Source organism: Lepisosteus oculatus, chromosome 7 (assembly GCF_040954835.1).
Source record: "Lepisosteus oculatus isolate fLepOcu1 chromosome 7, fLepOcu1.hap2, whole genome shotgun sequence".
In the NCBI taxonomy this organism is placed as follows: Eukaryota; Metazoa; Chordata; class Actinopteri; order Semionotiformes; family Lepisosteidae; genus Lepisosteus; species Lepisosteus oculatus.
In genome coordinates this window covers 24680623-24702042 of record NC_090702.1, presented here as the reverse complement: position 1 = coordinate 24702042, position 21420 = coordinate 24680623, and the positions used below count along the sequence as shown (strand labels likewise).

At 37.9% G+C, this 21420-nt stretch overlaps 1 protein-coding gene across 1 annotated transcript; it reads right to left on the bottom strand.

Annotated features, from left to right (window-relative positions):
- Positions 1-687: 687 nt before the first annotated feature.
- On the bottom strand, positions 688-21271 carry dera (deoxyribose-phosphate aldolase (putative)). Its single transcript, XM_006633504.3, has 9 exons — positions 21135-21271; positions 20270-20367; positions 17974-18121; positions 15420-15515; positions 12791-12925; positions 8756-8884; positions 4838-4950; positions 3869-4018; positions 688-2732 (listed from the first exon to the last, which is right to left on the bottom strand). Exons 1-9 carry the CDS (start codon positions 21163-21165, stop codon positions 2676-2678), a joined length of 957 nt encoding a protein of 318 aa, XP_006633567.1. The 5' UTR covers positions 21166-21271; the 3' UTR covers positions 688-2675.
- Positions 21272-21420: the final 149 nt, after the last annotated feature.

The window sequence follows — 21420 nt, the reverse complement described above, 5'->3', positions numbered from 1 at the left end:
TTCATCGAGGCCTTTGCTGTTCTCAAGTCCCCAAGTGCTGCCTTACAAGCACCCTTTCGTACATTAGATCTTGTTCTTTAAACGCACAACTTCATTAAAACCCAATCGTGCCTTCACTGTTATTTTTCATTATTGCTGCTTTAATTGATCTTGTGGCCTCCCATTAGGAAGCACTATTAAAACATTATTCTTGATTACTAGGAAGAGCCCCTTGGGATTGTAGTTAGGTAAATTAACCCTAAAAGTGAGAACCGAGATGCATGCTGTCTAGGATTCCTGCATGAAACAGACTGAAGAGTTTGTGGGATCAATAAAATACAAACTACTGGAGACATGTAAAATGTTCGAACAAGAAGTACACAGCCTCGTTCTGGGTAGCTGCTTTTCCTTAGAACTCTGATTTGACACAGTTATGAATTTCTTTTCCATAATTGTAACTCTGTCTTTAGATTTTCTAAATCCTCTTCCTATGACTCTCCACAGCCTCAAAGTACAGTTTGATGATGCATGTAACACTATATACTATAGCACTCAGATAATTACAGTACAGCAGCTACTGAGAACACTGCCTAGAAAACAAAAGTAAACAGCAGTAAGAGAAAATGAAGATCATGCACTTCTACCACTTTCTTTTATGTGTATGTGAGACCTTGTAAAATTGACACTTTATAAACACAAGCACAATACTTTGCATTATGATGTTTAATGTACATGTATTACATGTTAAGAAGGTCACATGTCCCTTTGCAGTAGAAGAGCTCAGGGGAAGTCAAACTCAACATTATTTTTGTTTCAAGGACCTTTGTTCCTCGGTCTGTCCCTCTGAAAACGAGGTGCCTCGCAACAAAACCTAATTGTATGCATTTTAAATGATAGCTGTCTCCAAACTCTTGCAGGTTAACATATAATACCTAGTTACTGTATGTCGCAATTTTCAAATTACATGTAACGTTCTGCTCAGTTTTGCCTATAAAATACAGGAATACAAGCACACTTGAAAAGGGTAAGATTTTATACAGTACCTATTTTGTACAGGTGTGCACATCAGATTCAAAGTATCAACAACACTCTTAAATTTGATTGAAGATGTAGGCATTAAGTTAAACAAATTTATTTATATCGACTACAGAAAAAGATTGTGCTCCAGCAAAAGATTAAGAAACTTAAGTCTGGTCTGGTGATTAAAAAAAAGTTACATGATTTTAGAGAGATCATACTATCTCTTGTCCTATATGGCTGAACCACTTAACTTACATTCAAAATAAATTATGGAAATCAAATGGAAATAAAGAAGAGTGTTCTATCATAAAAAAGTGAATAGTTTTCAATAGTGAAGAGTCATGAAGAAAAAATACAATTGAATGTACATAATACGTAATACTAAACACTTTTTTTCACAATTTTTCCTTTACCATGAACAGCGTGATGAGTCCAATAGATTATGCAATGCTATAGTAATACACACCGTAATGTGTGAAATATAGATTAGGCAAACATGTAGTTTACCACATCAGTTCCACTCAGTATGACAGGTTTAACTTGATGTTCCTGTTCTAGTGTGCTGGGGCCGATGTTTCTCCTTTTCCTTAGGGGGAAACTGTTTATTAAATGGTAAATGAATAAGATGGATGGTTTGCCCAAAAAGAAAACTGAGCATCTTAATTTTTTTAAACCGAAATCTGTACAACATTACAGCCATTACCATGCAAGGTAATCAACATGGAAGGGTCTAGATATCTAAATATATATATATATTTAATTTCTGAATTGAAAAGCGAAATCAATATTTCAAGTGGTATTTTAAGGTGCTGCTACTTCAATTTTGTAGCATCTCACAAACATGACCAATAATATCAACGAAACCACTGCTAGTCTATTACATTTCATTACATATACTGTACAGTATAACTGAAATCATGAAACTGAAATGTTTTCCTGCTGAAGCCTGTTGGTGTCTTACCAGTTGAAATGCTAAAAAGGTTTAATCAGTTACTACACAGTTGTACTTTTGGATGAAACGTATTCATGGCTGAAGCCATTTTTTCCCAATAGTCTTACAGCAGCCTCAAGTTTATAGTTTGTTGAAGGGAACAAAACTTGTTCAGATGTGGAAGCACACATTATGTTTCCTAACCCTGGAAGAGAGGCTCACACCCATGTATGTTTTATGGCTAAATATCACAATCTATATTTGAACTATTATTTGTTTTTTTTGCACATGGATATATTCACATACCACTGAGTTAAGACTCACATACTGATGGATGAAGATTTTGGCTAGTCCACCATTAAACTAAATTGAAGGAATGAGGCTCAAGAATGTTTCACCATCAGTTCTGTGATGGCTTATTATGAGAAGGTACATTGCAAAACCTTTTCTTTTAAAACCTTTGGAAAAATGTTCAATTTTATTTTGATAGGAACATGTAACACAAGTTTTCACCTTCTGTGACTATCACACCTAAAACAATCATTACATTAATTCATCATTAATTAACCAGACTTTGCTTTTAATTAGCAAATATTACTGCTGATAAAGTTGTTTTTTTCTCTTCAACTTTAATAATAGTACTGATCCTGGAAACATTTCAGCAATGAAAATTTGAATTATTCAGTCTACTGCCCTGCACAGATACTGAAAACCTGTTGATCATGAAGGTCCAGATTCCTTGAATTCAAGCCATGGGTAACTCATGATATGCTGCGTATTTCCCAGTCACATAATGGTAGATCTGAGGAAAAAAGCAGGACATTAACTCTTTAGATTTCCATCTGATGTACTTATTTTATGTACATTCACAGTGTTTGCAATACACTTTAGAGATAATAAGAGGTTGTTTCGGCTGGTTTGATCTTTGCTAAGGCCTCTGCAGACAGTACTCTCCTTCCATTTCTCTGTCACACACACACTGTACTGAGCAGTTTCAAAACTATGCTCAAACTTTAACCTTCATTCTTTTGAGTTCTCTTACTAATGTATTCATCTTTAGTGTTCATGGCAGAAACTAAACTGTAGGCTACACATGAAGCTTGTAATTTAAACAGAACAAGCTTGTAAATTGAAGTCATTCCATCATCTTTCTGAAACCTTCGCTCTATCAAGTCACGGGTTCGAGCCTGGGTTAAGGTCAGGGTTGCCGACTGTGACCGGTGATTTCCCAAAGGGCAGTGGCACGCTTGGCTGAGCTCTGGTGAGGGAAGTCAGCCAGGTCTCTATTGGCTCTCAGACAGACAGTGACCCCTGCACAGTGCTACAGCAGAGGGGTGCTCCTCTCCTCCAGCTGGCGCTAAACTGCTGGTTCAGAGGTGTGCAGCCCGTGATGTGTTAGGCAGTGAGTGGCTTGGATGCGGTCAGGCGAGAGGAGACTGCCTGCACTTTCCTCCTACACCCACGTGCAGCCTCCATTATCTCAGCTGTGAGCCGATACGTGAAAGACAAAATCGATGTTTTTGAATCGAGTACGTATAACAAAAATGATTGACCACTATACATTTATAGTTTAAGAAAAACAAATGTTGTTATTTCTTATGAGAACTGTAATGACTATCTTAGACAGTAATGACTATCTACTGTATATTTTAGAAAAATAAGCATTGGATTCTTTTGACCAAAGAATAGTGAACATGAAAATATGCTATTTTCCCACTGCCTTTTAATATTTTTTTCATTTTGTGTATGAGGTGCCTTCTCAAGCAATAAAAATAGCCATTTTAAAGGTGTGGCAAAACCAGGTAATACCTGGCTGAGAGTGCCGAGTCTTCTTCCATTCATAGTTGGTACTTTCAAGATGTAGCTAGTTGCAGAGGCCTGTAACGCTGCAGTTCCTATGTGGACTATGCAGTGAGCGCATGAGGCTCAGGCACTGACCTGCCTCTCGATATCCGCCAATAGTGAACTTGCTCCAAGGCGAAAGAGGTCTGGTTTTAACCACCCATCACCCAACTCCTCCTTCATCAGGGTCAGCCATATCAAGGAGTCCTTGGCAGTGCGAATCCCACCTGCTGGTTTGAAACCAACCTACGGGAACAAAAAACATCGAAAAGATACTGTACATGAATGCACTGTATAAAAACAGACACACAGCGGGGCACTTAATCTGGTTCTATGAGAGCCATATCATTTGACTATTCAGATGAAACCATCCCCAAAAAAATGGAGTCGAGGGATTATACTGTATTGACAATTATACAAAACAGAAGATGGGAGTATTTCTATGCAGGAATTTCTTAAATCCTGGTCAAAAGAAGCTACTGAAACAATAGAAGCAATTCAATTAAACAGTAATTCAATTAGACAATAACAATTATTAACAACAGAAGCCCTTCAGTTGAAAGTCCGGCAACAATAACATCATCCTTCTGCAGGACCGATTTCTAATATGTTGAAAAATTACTTTTTGTAGTCTAAAATAATGCATTAAGTCTAGTGTTGTTCGTTCAGAAATTAAACTAAGACAATACAGTATGATGCGTATGACCTCAACTTCCCACAGTATATAAATCAGTATTTTTTTATATTTCCTTAAAACTAAAGGAGAGCAGTAACTAGGGATTTATGAAATACAACCAAGTGATGAGGCAGCTATCAGTTGTTTGTGACAAGGAAACTCTGGGTAGAATATTATCATAATGATACAACATTATGAGTAACTGCATACTCTGTGGAATGTCTGTCTGATTCAGCAGACAATTTAAACAGAGCAATACAACTGTTCGGAGGTCCAAGATATTCTCTCCTGTTCCGGCTGCAAGATGGCTTTGCCTTTTACAGAACAAACACATTTGATTAACCTTTAGGAATACCAATGTTTTCTGTGTTAACAAGTTGCAAACATACCTTATGACCTGTCCGCCAAAAGTAGTCTCGTATAGCCCTCACCATTACTATGGCAACTGGAATTGTTGCATTGACTGTCTCCTTCCCAGTTGAGGTCTTTATAAAGTCTGAACCTGTGAAAAGATAGCGGCATCAGGATGTTGCATTGTGAAAATAGGTGTCAAATTTACTGGCATTCCAAAAATGGCTGGAAAAAAACATTCCTACTACTTTTGCAGAACTGGAAATTTTTTACAGCAGTTTTTTAGAAGACCAAAAAAATGCTGCCTACCATCACATTTTTTTTCTTAGCCTAATTTTAAAATAAATAAATTCATACTTTGGTGAAAGACTAATGTACTAAAATATATCCCTTTATCAATTAAGATTCTATACTATACTTCACTTCATGTGCAATCAACAGTATTTTGTGTTATTTTAAGTCAATTAATATGTCTGTGTCTATATCTTTTTAAAAATGTATCATGGGGTTTAAGAAGATCTAATTTATATTGGAGATTGAAGTAGATTTTGAATATGTATCACCTTTGCTTTATTCTGCAAATACCACATTATATTGCATTATTTAATGTGCAATGATGAAAAGCAAAATCAGTATTGCATAAATCAAAACAACTTTATAAGTGATACAATTCGAAAGTCATCTTCTATTAGATTTTAGAATCTGAAACACCATGCCTTTTAATGTGTATAGGACTGTGCTTATGAAAAATGCTGGTTATTTCCCTAAAACTAAGTTATGACCCAAATGGTCTCTATAGACACTTCCTCTCTAGACTTAAAACCTTTGCTTCACAAAACATATAAACAAGTTACGATAACAGTGCTCAGTCAACGAGACTATCTTCTATATATACGGTACAGTATATAATACAACAGATGCAAATTCAAAAAGCACATAATCTTGTGCCACGTGGTCTGATTATCCTGTAAATTCAAACGTCGGGTGTTAAAAACATATTAGGTAAAACAGAGGACTGCTGCACTACTACAACTTATTGATTTTGAGTTTTAACTAAGTTCACGTAGTAGAAAGTCCTAGAAGACAATTAACTCACATGAATGCAAACACCTCTTTATTGTATCGCCTTAAAGACATCCCAAGGGAAAGATTAATAGTGGCACGCTTTGTCTAGCTTGTCTGTTTTATATGCTTACTTAATTTCTGTAGGTTAAATGAGTGCTACTGCCAATTTGATTTAATCGGACCACTGAATGGAATAATCAAGAAAGGTCTAGAAGCAGGGACATTGCCTTGTACCTGCAATGAAAGTCATCTCTAAAATACAGACCTGTTTTTAATAAAGTTGAGGAAAAAGTTTGACGATGAGGGGCAGAAAGCTTTTATTCAGAAAGGGACAGGCCTCCTTAACAGAAAGTTTATGAAAAGAGCTCTGTGATCTTACTTCCCTGTTTATTCTCACATGCAAGTCTCTACATGCCCCATGACAGAGGAAGAAACAGCTGGAATTTCTTGTTTCCACAGAACATAATACATTTTGTCACTGCTGTTTTCAAAATGTAAAGTCATATTATTTCTCTTACAAGTTAAATTATTTTTAAAACCAATTGACCTTACCTTTTTTTTAAACGAACTTTTTAAAATGTCTATGTTTAAATTTGACGTGAATCAGACCAGAATAAGACAAGATGATGTTTTTGTTTAATTGGTAGGGAGTGTGGAAATGTTCCCACGGCTTGTTTTTTGTGCAAAACTTTAGTGATTTATTAAGTATTCATGCATATTACCTGTTTGAATGATACCTACTGTAAATACTAAGAAAATACTACGTTTAGTTAAAAATATTAAGTTTGTTGAAAAACAACTGGATGTGCAAAAGCCCATGAGTATGAAAATGGAGCAGTATCATTTCAAGAGCAAACTCTGTTAAATCCACAAACAGGCAGACAGAAATGATATACCATTATAAGAACCGTTGCTCCCGCGAGAATGTGGTATGACAAGTTAAACCACATACTCTAAAGGTGCTATAGTAAGTATGGAGTAACAAGACAAGAAAAAGACTAATTGTATCAAATACTAACACAGCAATGACCAACTAGTTTATAATACAGCCAAAAACATGAGAGAGATGCGAGAGATTGCACCCTTTCAATTTTGATATACCTTCTAAGCTCCTTGCTGCTTGTGCATTAGACAGCTAAGTGAGTTTCCATCACTGCAGTGTTCTGAGTTATTAAGGAATCTAGCACTATCATGTCATTGACTCCAGATGACCCCATTCCAGTAGTAACTTTTACCAGAACTCCCAAACATCAGTTACAGATCTTTTGCATTTTACTAACTTATGCGATATACCTACTAATCTTGTACAGACAATTCTGATGTAATATTTGTCAATAATATCAATGCTTTAAAAATGCATTTATATCTATAATTCCTTTATGCAACTGTGAAACTGAGAGGCTCTTGCTTTCCTAATCTATGCAATATTGCCAAAATAAGAAACTACACACAATACCATTACATTTTTGGACAGTGATAATCTTCAGGCAATCAGCTGAGTTATTAAACTTAGTCTGTCTAACAAAGTATATCTGCAGGGCTCACAAGAAGCATACGCTGCTTCTGACTGGTAAAGAAGAGTCACACAATTGTTAGTGTCTGATGTAGTTAATCTTTTTTTTTCTGAAGAATGTGAAATGTGAAAAAAATCATGAAATGAAGCTTAATCAGTTTTTTGATAAAAATAGAAGATGAAATTGTGCTTTTAATAGATTTAACACAAACTGGAGACTTATAAAATCAGTCTCCTTCTGTTCTGCAGCAAGTTTAATGGCTGTTCTGCACCTCATTACTGAACAGAACAAGATGAACATTTTCCAGTTCATTAAAGAAATGTTCTATGTATTTTTTTCTGTCTTTTTTTAACTTGCATTGTCCTTAAGATTCGTTATGGGGAGTCTTAATTACATGATAATGGATAATGGTTATTAAACGCAGGCTGTGGTAATGAAGCTCTATTCATTTGCCAACCAGGGAGACTGCTAGGAGGGTGAAATAAAATTGCCAGCTTCTGAGATTAATGGATCAAATTATTATTCAATTTCAGAAATCTCATCCGGAATTCATAGAAACAAGAGGAGATTAAGAAATGAGCGTGGCGACAAAAGCAATGCATTTTAATAATGATCTTAATCAGACCTGCGGACAATTTGGTACTATAATCGGCTTAAGACGTGATTATTAGTTAAGCATACAGTCATAGTTTGCATTTCTCGTTTAAGTGCTCATAGAAAAATAGGCCTATTGCAAGAGTTAAGCAACAGCACCATGTAGTGGACATGATGGTGAACTGCAGGTCCCTTATTTTAAGAAAATATGGACTGTTGCAAACGTATTGCTTTCAATAAATGAAATTAACCAGAGTTCTACTAAGAGATGACTACTTGTCTCTTTCATGTAATACGTAATGAAACACTTTAATTGTCTTTGTATGGCAATCCTGAATTAAAATGAATTAAAAATGAAAAATTCCTGACATTCACATCATCCCAGGTGATTTTATTTGCTTTAGAAAACGTAACAATTTCTTTAATTAATTCAGTCTTGAAAATAATGATTTGTTTTTTTAATTACATTACATTATCCAACACTTTGAGATCTTGTCAATTTTTGCATCTTATTCTAAATTTTGTCATAAAGTTGTTGTGTGATCAAAAATCGATTTAACGTAATTTCACATGAAAATGACCATCTAGGAAGACAGAAAAAAATATTGCTGTGAATTTATGAAGATTTTTAATGGTAAAGGTTCAAAACTGAACTTTAAAGTTATTGAAAATTCTCACTCACTCACAAGCTGGCCTAAGCAAATTACTTTAGATCAGGCAAAGTTCCCATTGTAGCCAGGTAGCTAAATTGTAGCCAAAGGGAACAAGCCTACAGAAACTCACCTGCCATCATAGCTACTAAACTGGCTTTGTAGACATTGGTGAAAGAGCCTAATTCTCCCACTGCTAGGATAGTCTTCATGTGAGCTTCTCCACAGGCCTTCTTGAACTGGCAGATCTCATGGTAGAGAGCTAAAGAAAGAGAAGGCAACACATCAGAGACTGACACTGTCAGTTAACCATACATACTCAGTAAACGTGAAATATAAAATTAAACAATAAATTAGTGATTTGATGTTTACGTTTTCAGCACTTATTCATATACGCAAATCTGTGACCTTGCGCAAGTGGGGACAAAGTGCTCGAGCATTTGAGGGTGCAACTTGATTAAAGGGTAATAAGACACCCTCAATTGACATCACTCTCTGGTTATAAGGCTCACAGTCAAAATGCTTTCCGTTGGTACTTTCATGCCACTTTTTTTTCCAGTGGCTAAGTGCAGGTCTGCAGAATTTTTTTAAAGACTTTTTTCATTCTCCACTCGCAGTTGCATGAAATTGAATGCCATCTCGCCTGTGCCTGCACAAAAGAAGTGACATACAGTAATCATGTTCGTTCATGTTGAGCAGGCTTGACTCAAACCGGGCTAAGTACACCAAGGAAAACTTGGCAATGATGCTCTCTGTTTTATCAAACCTTTGGATTATTAAATACCTTTCATCTCGTCTGTGCAGGTACAAAAACGACAGTATGAGGAACATAACTCATGATGTCCAACAGGACTGATTCGAAGTGGTTAAAGTAAAATAAATAAAGTACACTTGGCAAAACTCAAAGCCTTCATATTCATCTGTCAAAATGGGGGAATTCAATAAAAAAATTATATCAACACTTTGTACCTGGGATACATATGAATCTAAAGCAGCCTAATGATTGTATGTAATGCTTTTACATACAATAGTATGAGTTTTAAAACGGTAAAAAAAGTTAAGTTTTACTAACACATGAGTACAGTATGTTATTCTACATGGCAACTTCTCTCCATTTTGATCGGCAAGGTTTCATTTTCAAAACTTTCTGCAACAAACTGAGAGTAATTTCCTGCTCTGATGCTCAGAGAAGGCGCATAAAGGACACACTGGGGGCGCTCGTGAGCACCCTTGTGAAAAGAAAGGGGACACACTGGGGGCGCTCGTGAGCACCCTTGTGAAAAGAAAGGGGACACACTGGGGGCGCTCGTGGGCACTCTTGTGAAAAGAAAGGGGACACACTGGGGGCGCTCGTGAGCACCCTTGTGAAAAGAAAGGGGACACACTGGGGGCGCTCGTGAGCACCCTTGTGAAAAGAAAGGGGACACACTGGGTGGCGCTCGTGAGCACCCTTGTGAAAAGAAAGGGGACACACTGGGGGCGCTCGTGAGCACCCTTGTGAAAAGAAAGGGGACACACTGGGGGCGCTCGTGAGCACCCTTGTGAAAAGAAAGGGGACACACTGGGGGCGCTCGTGAGCACCCTTGTGAAAAGAAAGGGGACACACTAAGCTCTTGCAGACCTAAGCAGGAAAGTGCATATGAAGGGCACAAGATTACAAGTGTGCATTTTGGGACACAGCCTAAAAGATTAAAAGAATCTCTTGAATTACTCAAAAAATCAATCTGCTCATGCAGACACAGGAGAAGGAGGCAGTGCCTATAAGAACTGAGCTCACAAATTGCTGCAACAGCTGCCAACCATTCACCAATTGATTCTGAAACAGTACTTGGTTGTCGGTGAACAAAGGGAGTGCTTATTACTCAGGTGGTCAAGCTGGGGGACTTGGGTGGGCACAGAGTGGGCTTGCCTGAGGGGTAAAAGCAAGATGATCTCGACAGTCCCTGCAATGGTTTCCATCTTTGAAACAGCGAGATCAGGTTTGGTAGAATCTCCTCAGAATCTGTGGAGATCACTCTTCAGGAGAGTGCAACAAGCTACGTAATTTTAAACTGCCTCTGACAAACAGCTTCTTTCTAGATTAAAGATTGATCCTGCTCCACCCTTCTCGGCTGAAGGATCTGCGCTGTTTACTTTGGAGCAGGAATAAGAGGAGTTCATAAGATATTAAGGGCTCATATCTCAACGAAGACTGGATGGAGTTACAGCACTCTCTCTTTCCAAGGATATTAATGGTATACAGTATGTAAAATCCCTACAGCTGTAAGTCTAAAGTTGTAACAGAACACGACCACACCTAAAAGTTCTCCAAGCTTGACATTTTTTATGTCGTATTTTCTTGTTGAAACAAACTAAGAGATGCATTAAGTTGTTTGCTCTTGAGTTTTGTTTTGTTATACCATAATTGCAAACCATTGTAAATCCACAGTAAATCAGATGCTCCCTCCCCTTTTCTCTGACAATCAGAATACGCTTGCAGTTATGTTGTTGTGTTCTGTAAGTTCATATAGTTTAAATTGTTTCACTGCAGTAATAAACCAAGTAAAATAATTAAAATGAAGAAAATCATTTAAAATTAATCATGCCATCTATATTAGACACCATCTGATATCAACCCAGACAATCCAAGTACCCCTTCAAAACTACAAAAACAATAGGATTTTGAGGTTACCATACAGAAACTGAAATAAAAACACATTTTACTTTATCCAGGTGTCAGACAGCACAAATAAAAAAATTATTTTGGTCAATACAGTATGTTCATTAAGTTTTGCGCAGGGACAGGTGAGATGACATTCAATTGCACACAGTATGATCCAGAGCTTTGCAGGTTTGAATCTCTGTCATGTTGCTAGGTGACTGCGCCCAAGCAGACACACAACAGGCCTGGCACCGCCAGGAATAGGGTTGGCATTAGCCAGCCAAGTCCCTCTCGTTACCTGGTGAAACAGGGATCCCATGCCACATCCCAGGTGCTTGCAAGCACTGAACCTTGCACGTTGCTGCAAAGCATGTAGTGTCAGAAGATGAACAGCTCGATGCAGGAGCAGATTGAAAGTCTGACTGTACTTTTTATAGGCACAGGGGTTGTCACTGTGAGCCGACACTTGAACACATACTGTAACTGGCGATTCCAAATTGTGCGGGTGTATTTCATTAAAAAAAGATGGGCCTATATAGGAAAACATTATAACAATATTGTTTTTACAGAATCACAAAATACATTTCACCTGAATGAAATGCTGACATTAACAGTAATGGAGGATTAATGACTCCATGATTAAACAGAACTGTTATAAGTCTTTTTTGTTGTAAAGATTTATCTTCTTTTCTACCTTACTCTGTGCATTACATATGATTTCAGGTTGTCTCTATTGTTCCCAGTCCTTCTCACAGGATAACATCTTTGTAAATCAAATACAATCCCCTATGATACATTAATTATTTAAATATTCCCCTTACTTACACTTTATTTTCACTGTGCTTACATTATAGATCCTGGTTCTCAAATGTTGTGACAGTAGGTCTGCCTTTGTAAGAGGAAACGTATTTAGCACAAACTTAACCACTACAACAGCTCAAAATATCCACATGGGATAATTACAAGCATGCATTTTATAACTATGCTGAGACAATATACAGTAAAAACACTAAGTCCAGTAATTTCTAAAGGACATAGAGAACAGCTGCAATCATAGTATTTTTAAATGACATATACCTTCACTTTTTCGTTTTATTGTTTGATATTTATTACTTTTTTTCTGGTAGACATTTGTTGTACCAGTTTCTGTTCTTGTGAAGAACTTTTGTGAGAGTGTATACAGAACAGAAGCCACCTATGTGGCTTCAGCTCAGCAATTACAGAAACCAAAGTAGAAATATTAGTACAACCGAACTCTAACTAAAAGGCACAGAAAAACAGTGAAATATTAGGAACTGTATATCCATATCATGCCCAGCCCAAATTTCTGATGAAAGGCCACAGGTCTAGATACAGAGAAACATGACTACGAACTCAGTAAATACAACAGAAATATGTATCAAAAAGTTTAAAAAGGCTAAGATTGATCCTGTCTTTGCAAATGTAAAGACTGACACTTTCCCCAGAACAAGGATTTGTTGTAACAGAGAATGTAGATGCGAAGCTGCCATTAACTGCCAAGCTTACCTTCCCACTGCCCAGTCAGCGCTAGAGTCCTATTAATGACGATGTCAATCTCACGGGCTCCGTCCTCCACTGCCTGGCGCACCTCTTCGAGACGCGTTTTCAAGGAGGTCTGTCCGGCAGGAAACCCTGTGGCCACTACAGTAAGATCAATCCGTCTGTTACGAACGACCGCACTGTCATTTCTCTTACTGAACTGTATTAAAGAAATGGCTAGGAAGCTACTTATAGTCATGGTTCTTGCCTCTACAAACAGTCATCAAGTGTTTTAGCAAAGAGGAGAAAATGACTAAGAGAGCAAAGCAAGATCCAATCCCAAAGGGGAAACAAAACTGCAAAGAAAAGGCTTGTGATGAAGGAAGAAGTCTTGTCCCATTGCCATCAGTCCATTCAGAAGCCACAGTGAACAAATGAAATGTTCACGCTGCATGTACGGCAGATGAACACCGTCAGAGGGACCTGAAACACATTCTCAAGGATAAAATGATGATGAACATGCAGGGCCTCATCCACTGTGGTAATGCATTTTGTACATGTCAAGCTCGTGGAACAATTACCATGAGGTCTGAGTCATTTATATACCCTGCAACATCAAGAAGATAGCACAGTAGTGCTTGGGTCCTCGGTTCAATTCAAGCCTGATGTACTGTAAGTGAGGTGCTGTTTTCCATTTGCATCTGTTGTTGTTTTTCTGTGTGTTCTCCCTGAGTTCACGTGGTTTTTCTCCTGGTACACCAGTTTCCTGCCACAGTGAAATAAATACTGGTAGGTCCATTTGCGTGAACATTGGGAAAATTGGCCCTCGTGTGAGTGTGTGTGTCTGCTCTGTGATGAACTGGTGCCCTGTTCAGGATGTACCTTGCCTTGCGCTCATTGCTGGCAGAGATAGGCTCTAGATTCCCCGCAAACCTGAACTGGAAGTGTTTAGGAAATGGATGGATGGAATGCCTACAGTATGTTTAAGATAATGTTTTTATTTAAAATTTCTGTGAATTGGTATTTATTTTTCAAAACGTTCAGAACTTTCAGGTGTTTGGGGATTTACACAGGTACCTTCAAAAGATTTCATGTGATTTTACCTCTCTGCACTGTGAGAACTTTTTTGGTCACTCTTGATGTCTTAAGACCATACTGTACGTAGCATGTAAAAAATACTTCTAATTTCTTAAAGCTTTACTTCTAATTTAATACCACATTTCTCTCCTAAACATCATAAAATAATATATAAACAAAAGTTAAAGAGAACAACAATATAAACACTAGTGATGCGCGGGTTAACAAAAGATTTTAGATTGGGTCGGGCGGGGGCGGGTTCATTTCTCACAACCGCAGGCGGGGTGCGGGTTAAAAAAAAAGCCGACACGCGAATCACTAATAAACATGCTCTGCCCCAATAACCCAATCTGGCTCAACCTGAAACCTCCCCTTTTTTCTAATTATGAGGAATGAACTAGAGAGCTGCTGCAACAGTGAATGTGGAGTGGAGAGTAAGGTGCAGAACTGAACTGTGAGCAGGCAGAGAATATCTTTGCATTGGGGAGCAGGGGGTCCTGGAGGCTGATAGTGCAGTTCAGTGCTACTCCTGGTTTCCTACGTATACAGTACTGTACTTTATTTTCCATCACCCCTTTGAACCTTTGTCTGTAAACCCTCATGCTGTTTTGTGCTGTTTCCCGCTGTTTCCCATACAGAGGATATATGCGAAGCAAACATTTACTTTAATAATCTATAAATGTATTAACTATTAAGCAATTCATACAGAATAAAGTATTTAAGATTTCATACATTGTGGTGTCCCCCTACCAGGCAGCAATAATGCAAATTGTCCCTGTTTTAGTGAGCGAAGGCCACAACTTCCATAACTATTAAAAAAAACTCTCACTTGGACTGCGAGTTTGTTAAACTAAGCAAAGAATATTTTTGATCATGTTCTGGTGCAAGAAATATGCAGACTCCTCACATTTACTTCTATACAAATGTCCTTTTTCTAAAATAGGTTTTTCACATGCCAACTCAATATGAGAAATTGAGAGTGTTATTAATGTTCCGCACAAAAACTTGGGAACACTTTCCATTGTCTGAATAAATCATAGGCACTGAAATTTTAAAACAGCCCTTGTTCTGCATGTTAAAACAAACCAAGTCTGGTTTTAAAGGCCCCTCTCTTCAACATCATCCAGTCAAAGAGTAGTTTTTCCACCTTAGTAATTCCATTGCAACCATCCTTGGCTGAGGAGCTTGAGGAACTTACTGTACAAATAAGCATTCAAGAACAGGACTGAATTCTTTCTAAAGGTTTCAATCTTCTAGCCCACATCCTTCTTAATTCTTTATTATAATTACATCTTATTTGATTTTGAATGTATCTATTTGATTTAATTTGCTATAATCAAATTACATGTTATTGCTTAATTCCTTAAAGTGGAATCATCTTATGTCTGGCATTTTGCTGCTTAGAATATTATTAAGCAAATTAAATTCTTCAGGCAGTGATTAAATTCTTCTGCCATGGTGTACACCAAGTTATCACATCGCTTCGGTTTCACAAGGGAATTCCCAGGACACTCTGTACCATATCACCTCAAGTATGAGCGGTATTAAATGCTCAACCTAAAGATGTCTGTGCACTTACCTGAGGCCACAGGGATGTTAGACTTGGCTGTCTTAAGTGTTTTTACTGCATCAGTTACACGAGCCGGGTAGACACAAACCGCAGCTGTAGTTATACCTGGGCAGGAGAAAACAGTAACACCTTTCAAAACCTGAATGCCTGATAAACTTCCATAAAACTGTACATTTACAGTTAATTTTACAAAATCACTGAAAGGGGGTGAATATTTTGTATGAAGGAAGCTTGATGTTTTGCTAAGTGACTAAAAAACCCAGCAGTGAAAAAAGGAAGCTACTGTATAAGTCAGCTTAAACCATTGGACGGACACATTTGATCAAAGACCACAACAAGTTACTGTGCATTGTTTTTACCGTTGACAGAATAAAATCAATTTCCCTATTGAGTAACAATAGCAGGTGGATAATTACGTAAGTTTTGCAATGAAAAAAAAGTGATATCAAAATGTAAAAATAATTTTGTTATTGATGTTACTGTATTACATTACATTACATTTTGTCAAAGTAAGAGACATTATTCTTATATTATTATACCTCTTAGTCTCTCAGTCTCTCCCTGTGCTGAAATATGTAGAGCATCACAAAAACATTACATCAGTTCCATTATTCAAATAGTCAGTGTGGACATTATGCCCATTGGCAATGTTGTAGGCCACAGGAAGAGGATTTAATTTTAAAGATTCATATAAGCAATGATGTCCATGCTGTCTAAATCACAAGTTATTTTTCTGTACAACTGCTTCTTCATTGACTACACATAACACAGATCTAGTGAACTGCTGTAAAGAACCTCTGATGTTTAACATTTTAACTAAAATTGAGAAATACTACTGTATGCCCATAGATTAATCAAATAACAAATTTAATTTCTGATTTTAGTTGTGTCTAAGAAAAGTCTCTAATTTAGTTCTGCATTAAAGAAATATGTAGGCACCCTCTAGTGGACATATGTTATACTACCATTATGTTTGAATTGAATTGTACCACATGATACATTTTTAGCAACAAGTAGATTTCTAAATTAGATTAATTTAGATTAAATTAATTAGATTAATTCTAAGATGAAAGGTAAAAAGAAAAAACATGTTTTAGCTTTTGCGGCCTCTTCAGCTGTGTGGTAATACTTTTACATATTCACATTAATTCCATAATACTAGGATATGATCTCTATCTTATCAAACGTTAACAGAAAAACTTTTTTTTTTAAACATAAACAACAGAATTAAAAAAGCATCATCATTCAACCTATCTGAACTATAATCGCCCTACTCCCCACCTCACAACCTTCGCTCTTCTAATTCTGGTCTCCTAACTGTCCCCCAAGCCCATCTACATTGTATGGGTGACAGGGCCTTCTCCTGTTATGCCCCCAAGCTCTGGAACTCTCTGCCCAAGGATATCAGAGAGTCACCTTCTCTAAACTCCTTCAAATCCAGACTCAAAACCCTCGCCTTTACTTAACTGGTTCCATTCTTTACCCCTCTGCTTCTACTTTTCTTCCTCCATCCACAGTCTCCCCTGTGTATTGTAATTGTGTTTTATCTTGTGTATTCTTTTTATTTATTGTTGTTGTCATTCTGTAAAGCACTTTGAGAAGCCACCTTTAAATGCGCTATATAAAATAAAGTTTATTATTATTCACCATGACTATTAGCATTATGGAGACTGGCCAGTGAGAGGTCTGCAATTACCACAGACTTGCCACTAGAGGCTGCGAAATCAGACTCAAAAAGATGGTCACTTCCGTAGTCTCACCTATTGTCTGCACTAATTCAGAGTAATTGTTCTCGAAAAGGGAAATACTGGTGTTTAGCTCAGAGGGGCAGTAGTATCCCCTCTCCTATTCTTATAACATTCCTTTTGGGTTATGTTAGACATAGATTATAGATTATGTTTAGTCAGAGCTTTGGTTTTGTTTTTGATTGTTGTTATTAGTAGTAGCAGTAGTAGTGTGTAAAAACTTCTTAAAGTCAGGACCAACACTCACACTGTTAATTTAATATCACAGATTGGTATGTTTTATATGCAAAGTTCCTGAGACATGGTCTCAAGTCAGGAATCTTACACAATTGTTAATGCAATGGAATTATTTCTTTTAAAGGAAGTGTGCTTATATTGGGACTACAGTAGCTTCTCCTTTTTGAAATAACTAACAACTATTTATTTACAATTTAAATATTAGTCATTATTTAATCCGACACTGTGAAGAAACGGTATTCAGGTTAATAGTGTAAAAATGTTAAAATATAGCCTATAGGGACGAAAGATCTGATTGATTTTGTTTCTTGGATTGAATGTAGAAAACATATTACAATAATTTTTAGTCAACTTACAAAAAAAAAATTAACAGATGACAGGCATTTCCTAACATTACAGTGCTGCATACTGAATGTTATAACCTGAGATGTTACACAAGACCTGCTATAAGAATAATGTTAATTAGCTCCAATTTCAATAAATACCTTTTACAAAAAAGGCTTACCAGTGAAAGAGCTGGTGTGTCCTCACTAGTGTATCTGCTGTTATCATAACCAGAGGGAAACATCAGATCGACCTACCTTTGTCATCCATGTCCATGCTTTTGAGCAGGTCGTCGCGAATGGGATGGATGGCTTTTAAACACAACCGCTGGACATTGGAGGGAGTGTCGTCACCAGAGAGGGTGGTCAGATCTATACACGTCACTGCTCTAAGTAGCCATGCTGCCTATTAAATGCAATAAGAGCTAGGGTCAGCAGACCACATTTTGATTAAAACACTTATCTACAGTATACTGCCAATTACAGGACTGCTTGATTTAATAATTTTTTTTATTTGCAGTTTTACTGGGAACAACCAAAATTACATGACTGTGACAACTGCGGCAACAAAGAATAACATCAATATCACCACAAAAGGAAGAAGAATATGAGGACAGAAAAGAAAGAAAACGGGTAAGTTATAATTGCACTTCCTTGATTTCACTGATTAATACAGGAACGGAACCAATGTGTGCTGCTCATGAACAGAATAATGTTTTTGTGCCAAGTCCTCTTCAAGCTTGTGTGCAGACCACCCTGAAGAGTGCCTGCACGTGTGGCACAGATGTGAAGGAATAGCGTGGCTGGTTGTTGTGTACGACAGCCCTGTCGATGGGGAAGTCCAGGTGTGATGATCTGAGCGGGACTTTCTAGTCACAACGGAGCTCCACCTGTAACGAGTGATGGCAACCCTACCGCCTTGCACTGCACTCATCACCTTCTGCTTCCTCTCCTGCTGCTCTCCCTGCAGCCTTATCCTAACAGGATAACGTTCCAGCAGGAAAACCTGCTCATACAACTTCATATACCGTGTATGGGTGTACAGTGTGTGCTGGGGCCCTGGGTTCAATTCTGGCCCTGGGGGGCTATCTGCATGGAATCTGTATGTTTTCCACACGTCTGTGCGAGTTTCCTCCGAGCGCTCCAATTTCGTCCCACAGGCCAAAGTCATACTGGTAGGTTAACCAGCTTCTAGGAAAACTGGACCTAGTCTGAGTGCGTGTGTCTGTCCTGTGATAGACTGGCATCCTGTTCAGGAAGTAACCAGCCTTGCTCTCATTGCTTGATGGGATAGGCGCTGGCTCCCCCGCGACCCAAAATTGGATGAAGCTGTTAAGACAATGGATTGGTGGATTTATATATGGAATCCCTACTCACCACACTTGTGTCCCATTGTGGAATGAACTGTTTAAATGTCTCACATTTATGGCTCAGACTGCTGAAGCTGCACATGCTTGGTCACGCCCTATAAAACCTGTCTATGATGTACAGCTTGTATTGCTGCCTACAATGGCAATACACTTCTCTAGCCTGTGATTTTCACAATGAACCCTCTGCTGATCAACCCCTATTGATGACAAATGTTAATCAACATGATGAATTTAACTACAGTGTGTCAATGTGTTCTAGTTGTAAGTGGTATGTTTCATTGGATGATTAATAAATATTGCAATAAATGATTAAAATAAATGATTGAAACATGAAAGGAAGTCACGTTTCTCTGATTAAGTACTGTAGATTTTATTGACCAACACTACACGTGCGCCTGGAATAAAATAAATGTTAAACATGGAGGACAAGATGCAAAATATTTACTTTAAAGGTAAAACATAAGGAAAGTTTTCTAATAATAATTAATAATTGCTTACACTTATATAGCGCTTTTCTGGACACTCCACTCAAAGCGCTTTACAGGTAATGGGGACTCCCCTCCACCACCACCAATGTGCAGCATCCACCTGGATGATGCGACGGCAGCCATAGTGCGCCAGAACGCTCACCACACATCAGTTATCAGTGGGGAGGAGAGCAGAGTAATGTAGCCAATTCATAGATGGGGATTATTGGGAGGCCATGATTGGTAAGGGCCAATGGGAAATTTGGCCAGGACGCCTGGGTTACACCCCTACCCTTTTCGAGAAACGCCCTGGGATTTTTAATGACCACAGAGAGTCAGGACCTCGGTTTTACGTCTCATCCGAAGGACGGCGCCTGTTTACAGTATAGTGTCCCCGTCACTATACTGGGGCATTAGGACCCACACAGACGCAGGATGAGTGCCCCCTGCTGTCCCTACTAACACCTCTTCCAGCAGCAACCTTGGTTTTTCCCAGGAGGTCTCCCATCCAGGTACTGACCAGGCTCACACCTGCTGAGCTTCAGTGGGCTGCCAGATGTGAGTTGCAGGGTGATATGGCTGCTGGCTAAGCTTTATGTTAAGGTAAATACAGGTAAAATGGATAAATGCAAAACTGTGATAAAGACATAATCTGGATATTCACTATAAGAAATGATACACCTTTATGTAGAGTTCAGGTAATAAACCACAACATACCTGCCATCCTTTTTTCACGAGCTTCCAGCTCTGTATTTTTTGTGCCCGTCTCAGAACTGCAGGATGATTTACACGGACTCTAGACACCCATCCTAGGTCTGTGATGGGTAGAAAATTAAATCTTATTAATACACCGGTACTGATTTTGCATGACAGTGTTATTAAAAGCTTCGGGATGGTGTATACTGTAATTCAGGATCCTGCCAAAAACTTGCATCACTCCTGGTGCAGTGTTAACAATTTTCTAAGCATAATTCTAAAGCAAAGAGTTTCAAATTATATTGGGAAAGGAACAAGCTATTTTTATCACTGATACTAATTAAATTGCAATTTTCCATAATCATATCACATGATCTTTAGCAGCACCAGTCCTGTGACACATTAGGTAAAATAACCACAAACTTCTCAACCGCTTTTTACCGCACCACGTGTAGAAAACTAACCTACGTCGTTTAGCTGCTCACGAAAATAATATATTCTATACTGTGTCCTTTCGTATTAAGTGTTCTTTTAAATTTCTGAACCGTGTGTTTTTTCATCTGTGGAATACTCCGGTAATAAACGCCCGGTTTTCCATTAAACTGTAACTGCATACTGCACGGTGACCATGATTTATCAGTTAGGATATTGCACAAGGAAAATACTTCATATCTATATACCTAAAAAAATTGTGAAGTGATTACATTTCAAAATAAAAAGAATAACATAAAGATAAACATAAACATAAATAACATAAAATAAAAAGAATAAGAATCATCACAGGACAACAGCACTCTGTATTAAAGTCACTGTACTGTACCTATCCATGCGCGAAACACACATTTCATTGTCTTTTCTTAGTGGACTTAGTGGACATAAACCTTACCAAGCTCGATTCCAGGGTTTCTTGCAGACATGAATAAGAATGTGTGACAGGTCTTTAAAAAACACTAAAACTTCTCACAGTGATGAGCACTTTTTCCGTACTCCCAGCAGCAGCTCTGCCTGACAGTTCGTCACCAATTAGCCCGCCTCTCGGTTTCCTTGTTGCTCCGTCATTTCCCTCCCCGTCACCGCCCTACTCTGCGGACCAATCATCCCATTCAAAGTGAGCTGTTGGAAGATGTAGGAACAAGTGTGAATACAGCAGTATGCAGGCTTTTGTAAATCAT